The sequence below is a fragment of the Drosophila erecta genome, unplaced genomic scaffold (genome assembly GCF_003286155.1).
Source record: "Drosophila erecta strain 14021-0224.00,06,07 unplaced genomic scaffold, DereRS2 tig00000000-arrow-pilon, whole genome shotgun sequence".
NCBI classification, from domain to species: Eukaryota; Metazoa; Arthropoda; class Insecta; order Diptera; family Drosophilidae; genus Drosophila; species Drosophila erecta.
Genome location: NW_020825194.1, coordinates 14,540,732 through 14,555,475, shown reverse-complemented (window position 1 = coordinate 14,555,475; position 14,744 = coordinate 14,540,732). Strand labels below are relative to the sequence as shown.

The window sequence follows — 14,744 nt, the reverse complement described above, 5'->3', positions numbered from 1 at the left end:
CCCGTTCTCATCCCCCACCCTTCTCAAAAAGTGGGGGGCGTGGCATCGCCTTTCAGTGCGAAAAACCGGTAAGAGCCCTGGCCACAGCATCCGATTGAGGAGAGCTGCGATAATGGAGACATCTGCTCAGCAATTTTAAGGGGATCCTGAATGGGCGTGGGGGTTATTTAATGAGAAGAGCTCAAACTAAGCGTTCAGAAATCCGAGCTATAACTGGTGCTAGGAGTGATATAAGAAGTTAACTAATATTTAAAGACTGTTGAAAAGGGTTGTTTCAGCTTGTATTGTCGTTTAGCTGGAATATATGTACATTCTAAACTAGTTACCACGAAATTTGCGGCCAAAAGCAAACCCACGCAAAATCTGAAAATATGATAAAATTGGTTTCTCGCAAATGTCAAATGATGGTGATAAGCGAAAATGGTGCGGAATGGGATGGTCGAAAGTGAACCAAATTGGCTGTCATTAGTTGGCATAAGCTGAATTTTGGGTACAGCTGTGAATTTCCTCTGGGATCGTCTGACACCACCCCGCCACATCTATTCATATGCAACCATACAGTTATGCTCTAATTAGACCAAACAACCACACAAAGTCAACCACACATGCACGCGCGCGCGCACACACACACACGCACACACACACACAGCGACGTCCAAAACTCGTTCTCATCGTGCATTACAAATTGAGGGACCACCTTCAATTCCACTTCCATATTCGCCATTTTCCACCTGCTCGTGCTCCTCCTTCTGCTCCTCCTGCTGCTCCTTTGTATTGCAACTGCCAAGTGGCTGGCACTTCACCACTAACGAATTAAAGGACGACCGGGACAGAGGGAGAATTAGAGCGGGAGTCATGCAGAAGCAAGGCACGTACAAAAAATCGAAAAAAATATTAACAAACAAGAAAGGTATGTTTGGCTCGTAAGCCGAAGCTTGGCATACCTTTACAGGCTGCTTTAAGACTCCAAAGAATGCCCATCTATGGGTAACAAATTGCTTAAAGTCACGCAGTCCCATTGTATCTTTACGTATATATAAGTAGATAAAGAGGATTAGTTTACTAGACAAGATAAAGAGTATATTGCTATGAAATTTCTATTTTAATATACAAGTGAATGGAAATGTCAATTATTTTGTATTTTAATATCAGTATGGCATATATATAACTTCCAATCTAGGTTACTACTATAGGATGTCATGCAGGACAGCCCTCGGGAATGACATATGGTATAGTCCTGTAGAATGGCTTGCAGAACAGCCCTATGAGATGTTAAGTGGGACAGTCCCATAGAATGACATGCCATCTTAAGGTCAACTTGTCTGAGCCAGATGTTTATGTACAACCCTCGGCGCACAGTTCCATTTAAATGAGTCATACCTTGCGGCAGGGTATAAAGACACACACAAAAATGTACAGCATTATTATTTTACTTGCGCTTGTTACATACACATTATACCGCTGTTATTGTAGTTGTTTGGCTTTGTTGTTTCTGCTGCTGCTGTTTCTTTTATGTATTATTATTATTTTACGCGCATGCATAAATTCCAGCGAGAAGCAGCCGAGTGCAGTAAAGAAGGAACAAATGCTGTTTGTTTGCCTTATTATTGCAGTGGAATGCCCAGGGGCGAAACAAAGGGGGTGGAGTGATGGGGTGACCAGGTGGGCTGGCGGGCTGGCACGTTGAAGGTGTATGAGATTGCAACAGTAAACACACAAAGCAAACAACAACAAAGACATCAAAAAGTTGAAATTAAAGTAAAACGGCAGAGGGGAGGAGGGTACAGAGTGCGGCTGCTTGTTAGTCCGACAAACCGGAAGTGACTCACACACACGCAGCGTTTACTTGCAACGGAAGATTCGAGTGGAGGGCAGCTTTGTGCCTTTCAACCTTGGCTAAAAGAGAAGCAAACGTTTATGGTCGAAAAGTGGGAGAGTGTGCAGAGAAACTAAACGAATTAAACGAATACATTCACACTCCACTTATCTCGCACTAATTGGTAAATATTTCCGATTTGTGGCGGATAAATATTCGGAAATTTGTAAATTTCATTTACATACGCTTAACCATCATAAATTGTAGTCTGGGAAACAGGCTACATAATTGCCAGTCGAGTTAATTAAGTGGCCTCCTGTTGGTGAGTAGCGAAGGTCTCCTGCTGGGCCCATTAAAACGCAGTTAGTTTTCAATTTTCCTACCAGGAATTTGATTCGCTCATTAGCATCGAGTGACCCTCGGCCAGGCGCCTAGTTCAAGAGCTGCAACATCCAATTGGAAGCACCCTCTTAACAGGCAAATTAATGGTCACAGAGATCCAATTCAGACTAGGATAGGGGCTTCATTCCGGCAATTCTGTTTCACTTCAAATGGACAGCATTTTTCAGCTACCCCATGGAATTCCAGATCCTTTAAGGCTTGCAAACCATTCAGGCTTTCACAAAAATCTGCCCCCATTTAAGCAGCCCACCTTAAAATTAAGCAAAAACGTTAGTCTAAACGGCACTAATTGGTCTCACAACTTGTTCTAAACCCATTGTTACAGTGTTTGTATTCATGAACTCTATTGTTTTTCCCCAAATCCTCTTATGTATTCATTATTGAAGAAAACCGAAAATTTGGTGTCGGTCATTAAATTAAAAGCAATTTATTGATGTCTCTGTTTCTGATGAAGCAATTTAAGCTTTAATTAGGTCTGCGTTTTTGGGAGGCCAATTTAATTTTAAGTATCTGCTAAATGTTTACTGCCGGTTAGGTAAAACATACAAATTTGATCTACTGTCTTTGCTAAGGGTTTCGGCTCCAGACTTAAATTTTTTACTCGACACCCACTCCGTTTTTCATAAGCTCACTCATAAACACTCCCACACACGCTCGCTTCCACTAAGCAAATAGCAATAAAAGCCGAGAAATAATCAGGTTTACGGCTGCTCCTCCAGTTTCTGCTCCTGTTGCGGTTGGATGACTGCCACAGTCCGCCGGAGTGCCCTTCAGGCGTTCGTTGTGCCCCCGACGCCGAAAAGTTTACCAGAAAACAGAAATTACCCATACGCCGCGTGGGCCGACGATTGAAGTGGGTCGCGGAGCACGGGAGAAGATAGCCTCTTCGCAGAGGTGAGGCACAACGCTCCGGCTTTCATAAGCACATAAATCTGCAACTTGTGGCGCATAAATAAGCTGCTTGCTGGGTGGAAAAGAGGCAGCTACGGCTAGTCAGGCACCTGTACAAATTCGGGAATCCCTGAGGCGTGTGCGCCACTACAAAATGCATTATCAGCCAATAAACCATTTTGCTAAAGAATACCTGTGTTCAAGCCGATAATTTCTTAACGCAATTTAATTTCTTATCCAAAATCCTTTCACCTAAATTTAATCGTACCTTAAGTTGCATGATAGACACTGTATGAAAAAGAAATATAAAATAATATAGTATAACGTAAATCCTCATTAAATTATTTTTTTTCTGCGTTGTATTACTTACAGACTTCAACAAACATCATGCAACCCACCGAACTGAGGAAAATGATCCTGGTCGTGACCATCACTTCCATTATCCTGGCGATCGGCGCAGGAGGAGTCCTGGGCGAAAATTTGTCCAGTTGCGGACCGAACTTTCCGGCGGCGTGCAGTTGTGGCAAGGAGCTGTACGAGAGCGAGATGCAATACGTGGTGAACTGCACGAACGCCGGACTGGTGAACACCAGCGTACTGGAATTCATGCCCGACCAGGTGGAGGTGCTGATCTTCACGGGCAACCGGATCACGGAGTTGCCGTGGAACGTTTTTGGCAGCATCAACAACTACAAGCAGCTGCGCATCGTGGACATGAGCAGCAACCACATCCGCGAGATTCGCGGCAAGAGCTATCACCATGTGCCACGCGTGGAGCGCCTTATTCTCAACCACAACAATCTGAGCATCTCGAGGTACGAAGACGAGGTGAATCACCATCACCCACGCGTCTTCTCGAACTTTATTAATCTGCAGAGTCTGCATCTCACCGATGCCTTTGAGGACAATAGTTCGCCGCAGCTGAGCGAGGATCTGCACGACATCTTTGTGAACAGCCAGTTAATAAAGTTGCAGAAGCTCCATCTGGAGCAGAACGAGATTACGCATTTCAAGGATCGCAATGTCTTCTGCGACCTGCCCTCCCTGCGTGACCTCCATTTGGGCGACAACGAGCTGCGGGACCTCAACTTCGAGGTGCGCTGCCTGAACAACCTGCGCTTCCTCGACCTGGAGCGCAATAAGTTCGGCTTTGTGAAGCCCACCGATCTTCGGGTGCTCAATGAGCTGGAGGAGCGCCCCAACCGCACGGCCAACTTGATCGTAGACTTCAACCTAAATCCCTTCGGCTGCGACTGCCGCACCGCTCCGTTCCACGCGTGGATAACCACCACCCGGGTGACGGTGCGCAACAAGGACAGCCTGATGTGCTTCCATTCGACGGGACACGTGGACGCCGAGCCCGCTCACCTGCTGCAAATGGATCTGAATCAGTGTGCGGACGACATCGCCGCCGCTGCCACGATCCTAAACACCGCCGAAGAGGAGCCGCATTATGGGGACCCGGAGGCGTCTCATCTCCAACCTCAGGCCCACATCAGCGGTCACACGGCCACTCTGATTTTCCTGCTGATCGTACTCACCATGATCCTGCTCGGACTTCTGGTGGCCCTCGTCTACGTCAGTAGAGACAAGTTGAAATACATGATAACGCCGGTGTTCGACAATGTGGCCAAGAAGGTGCAGTACACATCGATCAAGGACGAAGACTGCCCGGAGGTGCACGTCTAGGAGCTTCACTTCACCCACAGAATCAACACAAAAAGAGAGAGGGAGAGGAATAAAGCTCGGTTTCCACTTTTAATTTCAAACAGATTGCCATTCGATTTCCTGAAATTGCATCAAGGCCAACAAAGTTCCTGCAGTTTCCATAAGATAAACTTTGATGGTTCTGCGATTGAACTTCAACTTATCAACTTGTCTCTTACTTTTGGTCTCCTTAACACTACTTGTTTGAAATTGAAATCGCAACCGGGCCAATATCCTCTGATTCGTTTTTGCCATTAGCGTTTCGCGAAACGTGTGCCATTCACAATGGAAGAGGACGAGTAGGAGGAAACAATAGGAAGTCCCAACCAGCATCAGAGCATCAGCCTTTGTTTCGTAGTACTTAAGCCAATTGTTGCATTTAACAGCGTATGGAATGTGGCCACTTAAATTACTGCAACAAAACCACATTACACAGACAAGAACACAATTTCTTTAGAATTAGCGTTTTTCTATCTTAACTTTAAGTCAGTTATGCGTTCTATGATTTCCAAACAAAGGAATCGTACGAAAGGAAAAGGCAAAGCGGGCCTGTATCAACCGATTTGACCACACATATATAGTGACATATATATAAAGAAACAGACACATATATATACATACATGCATATATCGTAACAAACACTTTAGTGTTATCTGTGATTTAAGTTTAGTAGCTTTACTTTGTTAAAACTCTGCAGAACGAACATTTAAAATCGAAATTGGTCTAAAACAAACTTCAATTCTTTTTATAGCATTACAGATAATTCTACACTCAATGAAATGTAAACAGTTTCGATGCTTAATATGTTATTAATCAATTAATTTGTCAATTATACTAGCTGTACGATGATTTCTCCCTTGATTAACTACCAATAACAAACATTTTTTATAAATAAACTTTTGAAAAATGGATGTATATGCGTTTTAAATTTAAGAGGATTTGTTGGTGGTTGATATAACTAACAACTATATTAAAAAATTGGAATATATCATTAAAAACTTATTTGCAAATGAAACATCGCGCCAATGCTGAAATTATACTTTTAATTCGATTTGTTTTCGAGTGGGTTATCGATGTGAACGTTTGCTTCGTGAGTGATGTGAATGGCATCCCTGGTCGTTGCTTATCGATAACAGTGTAAATTTATAAACAATTCGCAGCTTATTTCGTGAGTTACAAGTTTATACCCAAATTCTAAGATGTTTTCAAATATGTTGTCAAATAAAAGAACTTATTTATTATGCGTGTCTGGTTAAGTGCCATTTTGTATACAAGCTCAAGGCTGCCAACTAGAAATGATCGTGGAATCAAAGCTCGTTTGAGACGATCTCAATCAATTTAAAAATGGGACATCTGAAACTCCAACAGACAGCTGACAATGTTTTTGTTTCTTGCAGCTGATTTTGGATGCATTTCAGTTTCATTTATATTTTGGGGCATCAACGTTCCACGCAATTTGTTTATTTGCATATTGCCGTTTACATGTGTGCGTGAGCGCTTTAAAACAAAATCGTATCGCATATACATATGTACATAGATATTCCGCTAGTCTAATCACAATTCAGTGCCATTATGCAACGTCACCGCGCATTGCAGGCCTCCAGCATTTAACTCCAACAATTGCATTTCGAATTTAACCAGTGATATAGTTTATTGTTACATTAGAGATCAGACATCAGACCAACAGAGACGACAGGCAAAGTGCGTGCTTATCGCGCAATAAACAATCCAAACACGCGGTGATAAGGCGATAGGGAACAATCAGTTACTAAAGTCACCTTTTTACAGATGCTACGCAGCTGCCAGTTAACCCTCTCCGCCGCAAAGAGAAACCTTCGCGAGCAGTTCCAGTTGCAAGTCCTGCGTCACCAGCAAACTGCCAGTAAAATGGAGAAATTTGATCTGCCCAAGCGACTGCAGGGCAGCACGCCGAGCGTCTGGAACGAGTACATTGCCCTGGCCATGCAATATAAGCCGCTGAACTTGGGACAGGGCTTTCCCGATGATGCAGCTCCCGACTACGTAACGCACTCGCTGGCCGACATTGCCAAGGACGAGAATCCTCTTCTGCATCAGTACACTCGCGGTTACGGTCACGTGCGCCTGGTCAATGCGCTGTCCAAGCTGTATAGCGGTCTCGTCGGCAAGGAGCTTAATCCCCTAAGCGACATCCTGATTACATCAGGAGCCTACGAGGCACTCTACTCCACCATCATGGGCCATGTGGACGTGGGCGACGAGGTGATCATTATTGAACCGTTCTTCGACTGCTACGAGCCTATGGTCAAGATGGCCGGTGGAGTACCCCGCTTTGTTCCCCTAAAATTGGTAGGTACCTCAATAGAAAAATAAGTTCCCTCATTTGAATGTCTAATTTGTAGCGCAAGACAGAGGGACCAATCAGCTCGGCCGACTGGGTGCTGGACGATGCCGAATTCGAGAGTTTGTTCAACTCTAAAACAAAGATGATTATTCTTAACACACCCCACAATCCTATCGGAAAGGTCTTCAACCGGAAAGAGCTAGAGAGGATTGCCGAGCTCTGCCGGAAGTGGAATGTGCTGTGCGTTTCGGACGAGGTGTATGAGTGGTTGGTGTTCGACGGAGCCGAGCACATCCGTATCTGTACCCTGCCTGGCATGTGGGACCGCACCATCACTCTGGGATCGGCGGGAAAGACCTTCTCAGTGACCGGATGGAAGATAGGCTGGGCTTACGGACCCGCTGAACTGATTCGTAACCTGCAGATGGTGCACCAGAACTCTGTGTACACCTGCCCGACGCCGCTCCAGGAGGGCGTGGCACGCAGTTTCGAGGTAGAACTGGCCCGTTTGGGTCAGCCAGAGAGCTACTTCCTTAGCCTGCCGCGCGAACTCAAGCAGAAGCGCGACTTCATGGCCAAGTTCCTGTCCGAAGCCGGTATGCGTCCCACCATTCCCGAGGGTGGCTACTTTATGCTGGCAGACTGGTCACCACTGGCGGACAAGATAGATCTGAGCTCTGAGCCGGACAAGCACCGAGATTACAAGTTTACCAAGTGGATGACCAAAAACATGGGCTTGCAGGGCATTCCGCCAAGTGCCTTTTACAGCGAACCCAACAAACATTTGGGGGAGGACTTTGTGCGCTACTGCTTCATCAAGAAGCAAGAGAACCTGGACAAGGCGGCCGAACTGCTGTCCAAATGGAAATAGTCGCTGGACAATAAACGAATTGCTATCGATCGCTTTGTTTATCATTGTCGGAATGCAGTTCCCTAACCTGGGTGTTACGTAACCAACAGGGAAAACAACCTTGTGCTGGTGTGGTAGCCTTACTCCAATCTCCATTTATTAGTAATCCAACAACATGTTCATCCGCACCATACATTGGATGGGTAGCTAATGTCGCTGTAACGTGTATATTGTGTTCTGTGTGTGTAAACTAGATTACTCCGCTTAGGCATCGTACACGGACTTCAGGGCCAACTCGGGCTTATCGTAGCCCAGCTCCTCGATGGTTGGGATGCCCAGTTCCTGCAGTGTGGGAGTGATCTTCTCCAGCAAGTAAGGATAGAGGGTGGCCTTCTGGTCGCCGCACTTGTCCTTGCATCCCTCCAGCCACCTGATGGCCAGTGCAATGTCATTGACGCGACGGCTGGCGCGCAGACCGGCCTCGATGATCTTGGGGCTGGGCACCAGATCCATGCCCAGCAGATCGTTCATGCCCTTGCGGATCTCCCAGCCGTCGATGCCGTCACGGCTGAAGTACTTCTCGTAGCGCTTGTCGAACTCCTCAGCCGATTCCTCGGTTCCATGCAGACAGCGCACGGCGGCCACGCGCGACGATGTGCCGACGAGGCTGCTGCGGAGGGCACTTGCCAGGTTACGGGCCGTGATGCTCAACATGCTGCCGTTTAAAACAATAAAATGCTTGTTAATTGCAAAAATTTGGTTAAGTAACAGCTCGACTCACTTTCTTGTTCTTGCTACTTTTCACACGGGTATGACAGATGTGAGTGATGGTTGGCAACACTGGCTGTTCCAGGGATGCGCACGTATCGAATCATTGGATTTAACCATTGGTGTCATGGAACACTGGGAAATTCGCAAATCCACAAATCAGAACTTGTCAATGCATCAGTTAGTTGCTTATATTTTATTACTTCGAAATGCTCTTGCAGATAATAAAACCACTCAACAATAGACTTAGTTTCATTTTCTACTGGTCCGCTTCGGCGTTACCTTGACACATATATGAAAATTATTTCCCTGTCAAACGGTATATTTTTATAATTTAAACGCGGTCACTCTGCATCTTAGACTTGACGCGTGCTCTCTGGTGAAACTATCTAAAAATTCGTGCGAATTATCCGATTTAAGTTGAGAAAAGGGGATATTAGAAGTTGCGACAGTGCAGTATAAGGTTAGCCCGTTGTTCCGCTACCAGGTGTGGCCATTAGAAGCGTATATATTGTGTACGAGGCCTGCAACATGTCATGCGCGAATAGGGGTGACTAGAAATCAAAATGGCGTACGCGCTGCAGAAAAGAATCGCATCAAACAAGCGTCGCTGATGAAAGGAGAATCACCGGCTAAAAAACAAACCCACTTTCAGCTAGTAAAAACCATCAAAACTATTTAACCAGTAACTAATAGTTGTAACACATCCGGTTCGCCAACATTTGCAGACAAAGAACAAGAGAAAAATGTCCAACGCAGACGTGCAGTTCAATTACGGCCAGCAGGGAAATGGCGACAACTTCAACGACGACAGCAACCAGCAGCAGGATGAAGACGACCAGTTCGACGGAGATGGCGGCGTCAAGATCGAGAACGTCGGCGAGAGCCCCAAGTTCGTTCGATTGCGTGGCCTGCCCTGGTCCGCCACCCACAAAGAGATCCTCGACTTTCTGGAGAACGTGAATGTGACCAATGGCTCGGCGGGCATACACCTGGTCACGAGCCGCGTCGACGGCAAGAACACCGGCGAGGCGTACGTGGAGGTGGCCAGCCAGGAGGACGTCGAAGAGGCCCGCAAGCTGAACAAGGCCAGCATGGGCCACCGCTACATTGAGGGTTTGTTTATTTGCAATTCGAACGGGGGATGACTGTACCACAGAAGTGTTAACCAATTATAGGCCTACACCTGTAACTTCTCTTCTCTATTCACAAATTTATTCTCCTAACATGCTCGGGTTTGTTCTGATAGCATACTTTCGCGAAGATGATTGACTTTCATTGTTCAGCAATTTATGTTGGTATTGCTCTCTCCTTTCATTTATTGTGGAATTGACCTACTAATAAGCACGTTTCACAAATATAACACTTTATTGTTACCATTATACTTCTATCGAGGTAGTATTTTTTTTTTTTTTATTGAATTTGTAGTATATGTAGAAAGTAGATTTGATATTATTTTAAAGCTATATTCATGCTAATTCTTAGACTAATAACAAACACCAAATGGTGTTTTTATTTATTCCTTTAGTTTTTACCGCCACTCCCAAAGAGGCCAAGGAAGCCATGCGGAAGATAAGCGGACACGGCACGGCATTCGTTGTAAAGCTTCGTGGTCTGCCCTATGCCGTCACCGAGCAGCAAATCGAGGAGTTCTTCTCTGGTGAGTTTCCTGTCCCTGCTCCTCTTCCCATACTAGTAGGCACCAGGATGAAGACAGTGGTTGACCGCATGTATTATTTTTTCACTTCGTTGAGATATGGCCTACGGTCCCCTTTCATCTACACCATTCATATAAATTACATATGCGCTTCAACGTACATGCATATTGTCGGGCAAAGAAAAGCAGGCCCTTGCATTTGTGTAATGGGTCGGCGGTCCACGCAGCTCCTTTCAAAGTCAACAGCTGACAGTTAACGCGGTCACGTCCACTTGTCCGATAAATCATTATTTCATTGGTCACATAACCCAGTTTACTTGGTTATATGAGCGATCATTACTCACAACCGTCAACTGAGCCTCACATGTCTACACGTTACAGGATCAGAGTTTTGTAATTCATTGTGGTCCGGGAATCACGATTGCCTGCAGATCATATTTTGACTGAATGGCACTATTTATTTAAGCAAACGTTGCTAATACCGCGAGCCTGCAAAAGTTCTGCGGTGTTAGAACTAAACAATAACATTTATCAACCTTTGTATTACTGTTTCTCTATCTAAGCTTAACCTTGCATAATGTATATATATGAAATCTATATATTTGTATAAATCTTTGTTGGTTATCGTCATGGGCAGGGTTGGAAATCAAAACGGATCGGGAGGGCATACTTTTTGTTATGGACAGAAGGGGTCGTGCAACTGGGGAAGCTTTTGTTCAGTTCGAAAGCCAGGACGACACTGAGCAAGCCTTGGGCCGAAATCGGGAAAAAATTGGGCACAGGTGGGTTTCTAATTCATCATATTTCTACAACAAAACAGCTGAAATTAAAACATTAAGTGGTAATCAATTGCGAACTTGTTGAAACATACAAGGACTATACAGCACCATAGATTATTCACAAAATAATTAATTACTTATATAATAATTTCTATTTCAGTAAATGAGAATCAATTTAGCAACAATTTTCCCATAGCTACGGGTCTGGTGGGGCTCTAAATACACATATATGTTTAAGCGCCATCATGTGCTTAATCTAAAAAATTAATCAAACTGTGAATAGCATATTTATTTAGTTCATCAGTTCAATGAATTTATTTTGAATTCTTTTTTATTACGTGATATTTAATAGTCGATCATTGAAAGAACACGCCACCGACCCTAGCAAATTTCAAGTACCACTTTCGACTTACATATATCTTCCACTTTTATTCATATAGGTATATTGAGATATTCCGCAGCTCGATTGCTGAAATGAAGAGGGCCACAGGCGCTGGCGGTGGTGTCGGAGGACGCCCGGTGCCGTATGACATACGTGATCGTGGTGCCAACCGTGGTGGCAATGATTTCGGCGGAGGACGCAATGGTAAGGTCATTTGCATTTGTCAAATTTGTAATACGTTATTGATTCACTTTGTGTTTTTTTAATCAAAGATTGGGGCAACAATGGCAACTTTGGCGTTGGTGCCAACAACATGCTGGGCTTCAACAATCTGCCAAGCTTGATGAATTCCGGCAACTTTGGAAACAATCAAGGTGGAAATAATGGAAACTTTGGTAATAACTCCGGACCCAGCAATTTCGGCAACTTTGGTGGCGGCAACAACGGTGGAAATTCCGGCAACTTTGGAAACGATAGTGGTAACAGCGGAAACTTTGGAAACTTCGGCAACAATGGAGGTGGAAACTTTGGCGGCAACAACAACGGCGGCGGTGGTTTCAATAATGGCAACAACTTCAATTCTCCAGGCGGCATTAATAATTTCGGCAACAATGGCGGTTCAAATTTTGGCGGCAACAGTGGAGGAGGTTTCAATAACGGCGGCAACTTCGGATCCTCGAGTGGTGTCGGCAACTTTGGTCCGATCGGCGGCGGTCGCAACAATAACAACGGGAATTTCGGAAACTCTGGATTCGGTAACTTTGGAGGAAACAACAATGGCGGCTCGAACTTCGGAGGAGGCAACAATGGCGGTGGCGGAGGATTCAACAATGGCTCCAACTTTAGCGGTGGCAACTCCATGGGAGGTGGTGGCAATTTCGGCCCCATCGGCGGAGGTCGGGGCAACGATATCGAGTATTATACAATCCACATGCGAGGGCTTCCCTACACTTCATTTGAAAACGATGTCTTTAAGGTGGGTTTAATAATAACCAAATCCAAAGCAAATTAAACATGCTAAGGAAATTTAAATATTCAATTTACTTACAATTACCAACATTTATGTTATTTTAGTTCTTTGAACCAATCCGACCAGCTAACGTGCGCATAAACTACAACAAGAAGGGTCTGCACAGTGGTACTGCTGATGCCTACTTCGACACCTACGAGGACTCCCAGGTGGCCATGAAGCGCCACAGAGAGCAGATGGGTTCGCGGTACATTGAGCTGTTCTACGACGGAAAGACACGTGGTGGTCTCAATGGCAACAACGGTGGGGGAAACGGGGGTGGTAACGGTGGCGGCGGCGGAATGGGAAATAATGGCGGTGGCGGCGGCGGCGGCAATTTTTCGCGACGCATCTAAAGCTCTTCCAATAGTTTGATTACATTGAAATTAATGTAGACGCAAGTATTTCGTAATATTATGATGAAGCTGAAACAATACCGCTAAACCGCTAAGGAACCCTTACAATCACGAAAACCACTTAACTATTGAACAGATTTCAGACAGACAATTGGTCAGACATAGGAAACCACCAATGTATAATCAAGAATAAAAAGCACATTTTTATTTAAGAACTTTATTCTGTAGAAATTTCAATTCTAATATTTAAGTTTCAATTATAAATTTAGGTTTTTCTAAAATAAACTTTTGTTTTAACATGAAATTGAAATGCCGTTTGTGTTTTTGAGTGTTACTTAAACATGGAAATTGTCTGCCCGGAAATGATTGAGTAAATTATTATATATTGTGGATAGAGATGATATCATATATGGTGTTCTCTAAGTGTTCTAAAAACTTTTGATATTAATACTTTAGAACACAGAAACTATTAATACGAAATAATAGGGTATGACGTGAATTGCACAAAGCCTATTTGCATTTCTGGGCATGCCACATCACTTAGTTCGATAAAAAACGTGGGAATAAAAGTATACTTTTTATTTAACTAATGATCCCAAGTAATGAGCACATTTTGCTGGGACTAGAAAATGCAAATCAAGCTAAAAACATCATTTGGTAAACCAGGAAAAATGGCTTATTGGCCTAGGTATTTTTACGTCTCCATCTCTTTTAGTTACCGAAATCTTACTAAAGGGGCGGAATTTGCGAGAATTTGCGAGCCAAAGACAAAAGGTTTACTTTTCACTTTCTTAAAGGCACAGTTGACAGCTCAGTATCATAGCTGCGATGTAGATAGCAAGCCTGTCAATAAATTTGTATGTGTATTTTGATCCAATGATCATTTTCATAATTATACCAATAAACTGAATGCTGAAAATAGATAAGGTATTACGTAGTTTCCAGGTATTTGCCAAGCGGCGAGTTATGAGATCTCGTAAAATGAAGGAAAACGTATTTAAATATACTTATTACTCGAAAGGGTGTTTTCGGCGGACGGCAGCTTCAAAGATACTTCAGTTTTTTGACAGGCGCTGTGGCACAGCTTTTCTTTTTGCGATAAGTGTTTACTTAATTATGGCTTTTCCTCTTTGAGATACAGAAATTATATCACGCTAATCACTTGTATCTATTTGATAGGCCTTGATGCGCGTGTCGCCAACAAAAAACTCTGTCAATTCGACAAATAAATAAAACAATTTGGCTATAATTGGGTAATTATGCAAGCAAAAAGTGTTCGCCCTTTTGCCAGCTTAAATAATTGCTATAGGGGGCCTTTAAAATTAATCATCAGAAACCATTCGCAAATAATATTGACTCACTTTGTTGTATTTTAACGCGTCTATTCATAACTTACTGTTCAAAATGCTTGCGATTATTTTCATACATTTCTGCCATAATTTTCACTCTTCTGTAGCCTGTCTACTTACCAGGTGCTAATGAATCAACCATGTTCGTTGATTTGTTTATTGCGAGGCAGATTTCAATTTTACGCAATAAACTTAGAGATGCCGGCCTAATACAAGTAGCATTTTCGGATTGCAGGGAAAAATAATAAGTCGGACAAGTTTTTTATCCGCAATAAAATACCCCTGGTGTGCGGTTTCTCTGGTTTGGATTTGAAAATGCCACGAATCATTGAATTTATTAATAAATTTAAATGTCTATTCTGACCATGTGACCTATATTTTATGCAAAAAACAAAAACATTCTAAAAACATAGCTTCTGTTTTTGAAAAGGAGTTTCAACTACGCTTAACCATT

The 14,744-nt window shown here is 43.7% G+C and overlaps 4 protein-coding genes across 8 annotated transcripts in view; 3 read left to right on the top strand and 1 right to left on the bottom strand.

The window, feature by feature from the left end:
• Positions 1-5,728, top strand: part of LOC26525995 (trophoblast glycoprotein) — a 42,389-nt gene extending 36,661 nt beyond the window's left edge. The window contains exon 4 of the mRNA XM_026983909.1: positions 3,482-5,728. Coding sequence (XP_026839710.1) covers positions 3,497-4,798 — 1,302 coding nt within the window. The 5' untranslated portion in view covers positions 3,482-3,496 and the 3' untranslated portion in view covers positions 4,799-5,728. The remainder of the gene's footprint in view (positions 1-3,481) is intronic.
• Positions 5,729-5,895: 167 nt separating this feature from the next.
• LOC6553988 (kynurenine--oxoglutarate transaminase 3) lies at positions 5,896-8,041 on the top strand. 2 transcript variants are annotated; one of them, XM_015154410.2, is made up of 3 exons: positions 5,896-5,985; positions 6,606-7,145; positions 7,199-8,041. In XM_015154410.2, exons 2-3 carry the CDS (start codon positions 6,606-6,608, stop codon positions 8,009-8,011), a joined length of 1,353 nt encoding a protein of 450 aa, XP_015009896.1. In that variant the 5' UTR covers positions 5,896-5,985; the 3' UTR covers positions 8,012-8,041. The 2 variants fall into 2 exon arrangements, with proteins under 2 accessions (XP_015009896.1, XP_001980503.1); XM_001980467.3 differs by having other exon boundaries at positions 5,916-6,518; positions 7,199-8,038.
• A 73-nt stretch (positions 8,042-8,114) lies between these two features.
• Positions 8,115-8,876, bottom strand: LOC6553989 (cytochrome c oxidase subunit 5A, mitochondrial). Its single transcript, XM_026976335.1, has 2 exons — positions 8,772-8,876; positions 8,115-8,705 (listed from the first exon to the last, which is right to left on the bottom strand). Exon 2 carries the CDS (start codon positions 8,702-8,704, stop codon positions 8,255-8,257), a length of 450 nt encoding a protein of 149 aa, XP_026832136.1. The 5' UTR covers position 8,705; positions 8,772-8,876; the 3' UTR covers positions 8,115-8,254.
• A 175-nt stretch (positions 8,877-9,051) lies between these two features.
• Positions 9,052-13,154, top strand: LOC6553990 (heterogeneous nuclear ribonucleoprotein H3). 4 transcript variants are annotated; one of them, XM_001980469.3, is made up of 7 exons: positions 9,052-9,221; positions 9,487-9,874; positions 10,287-10,418; positions 11,053-11,197; positions 11,635-11,780; positions 11,849-12,552; positions 12,651-13,154. In XM_001980469.3, exons 2-7 carry the CDS (start codon positions 9,505-9,507, stop codon positions 12,939-12,941), a joined length of 1,788 nt encoding a protein of 595 aa, XP_001980505.1. In that variant the 5' UTR covers positions 9,052-9,221; positions 9,487-9,504; the 3' UTR covers positions 12,942-13,154. The 4 variants fall into 4 exon arrangements, with proteins under 4 accessions (XP_001980505.1, XP_026832135.1, XP_015009897.2 ...); XM_026976334.1 differs by lacking the exon at positions 9,052-9,221 and adding an exon at positions 9,238-9,416; XM_015154411.2 differs by lacking the exons at positions 9,052-9,221; positions 11,053-11,197; positions 11,849-12,552; positions 12,651-13,154 and adding an exon at positions 9,244-9,416 and having other exon boundaries at positions 11,635-11,757.
• Positions 13,155-14,744: the final 1,590 nt, after the last annotated feature.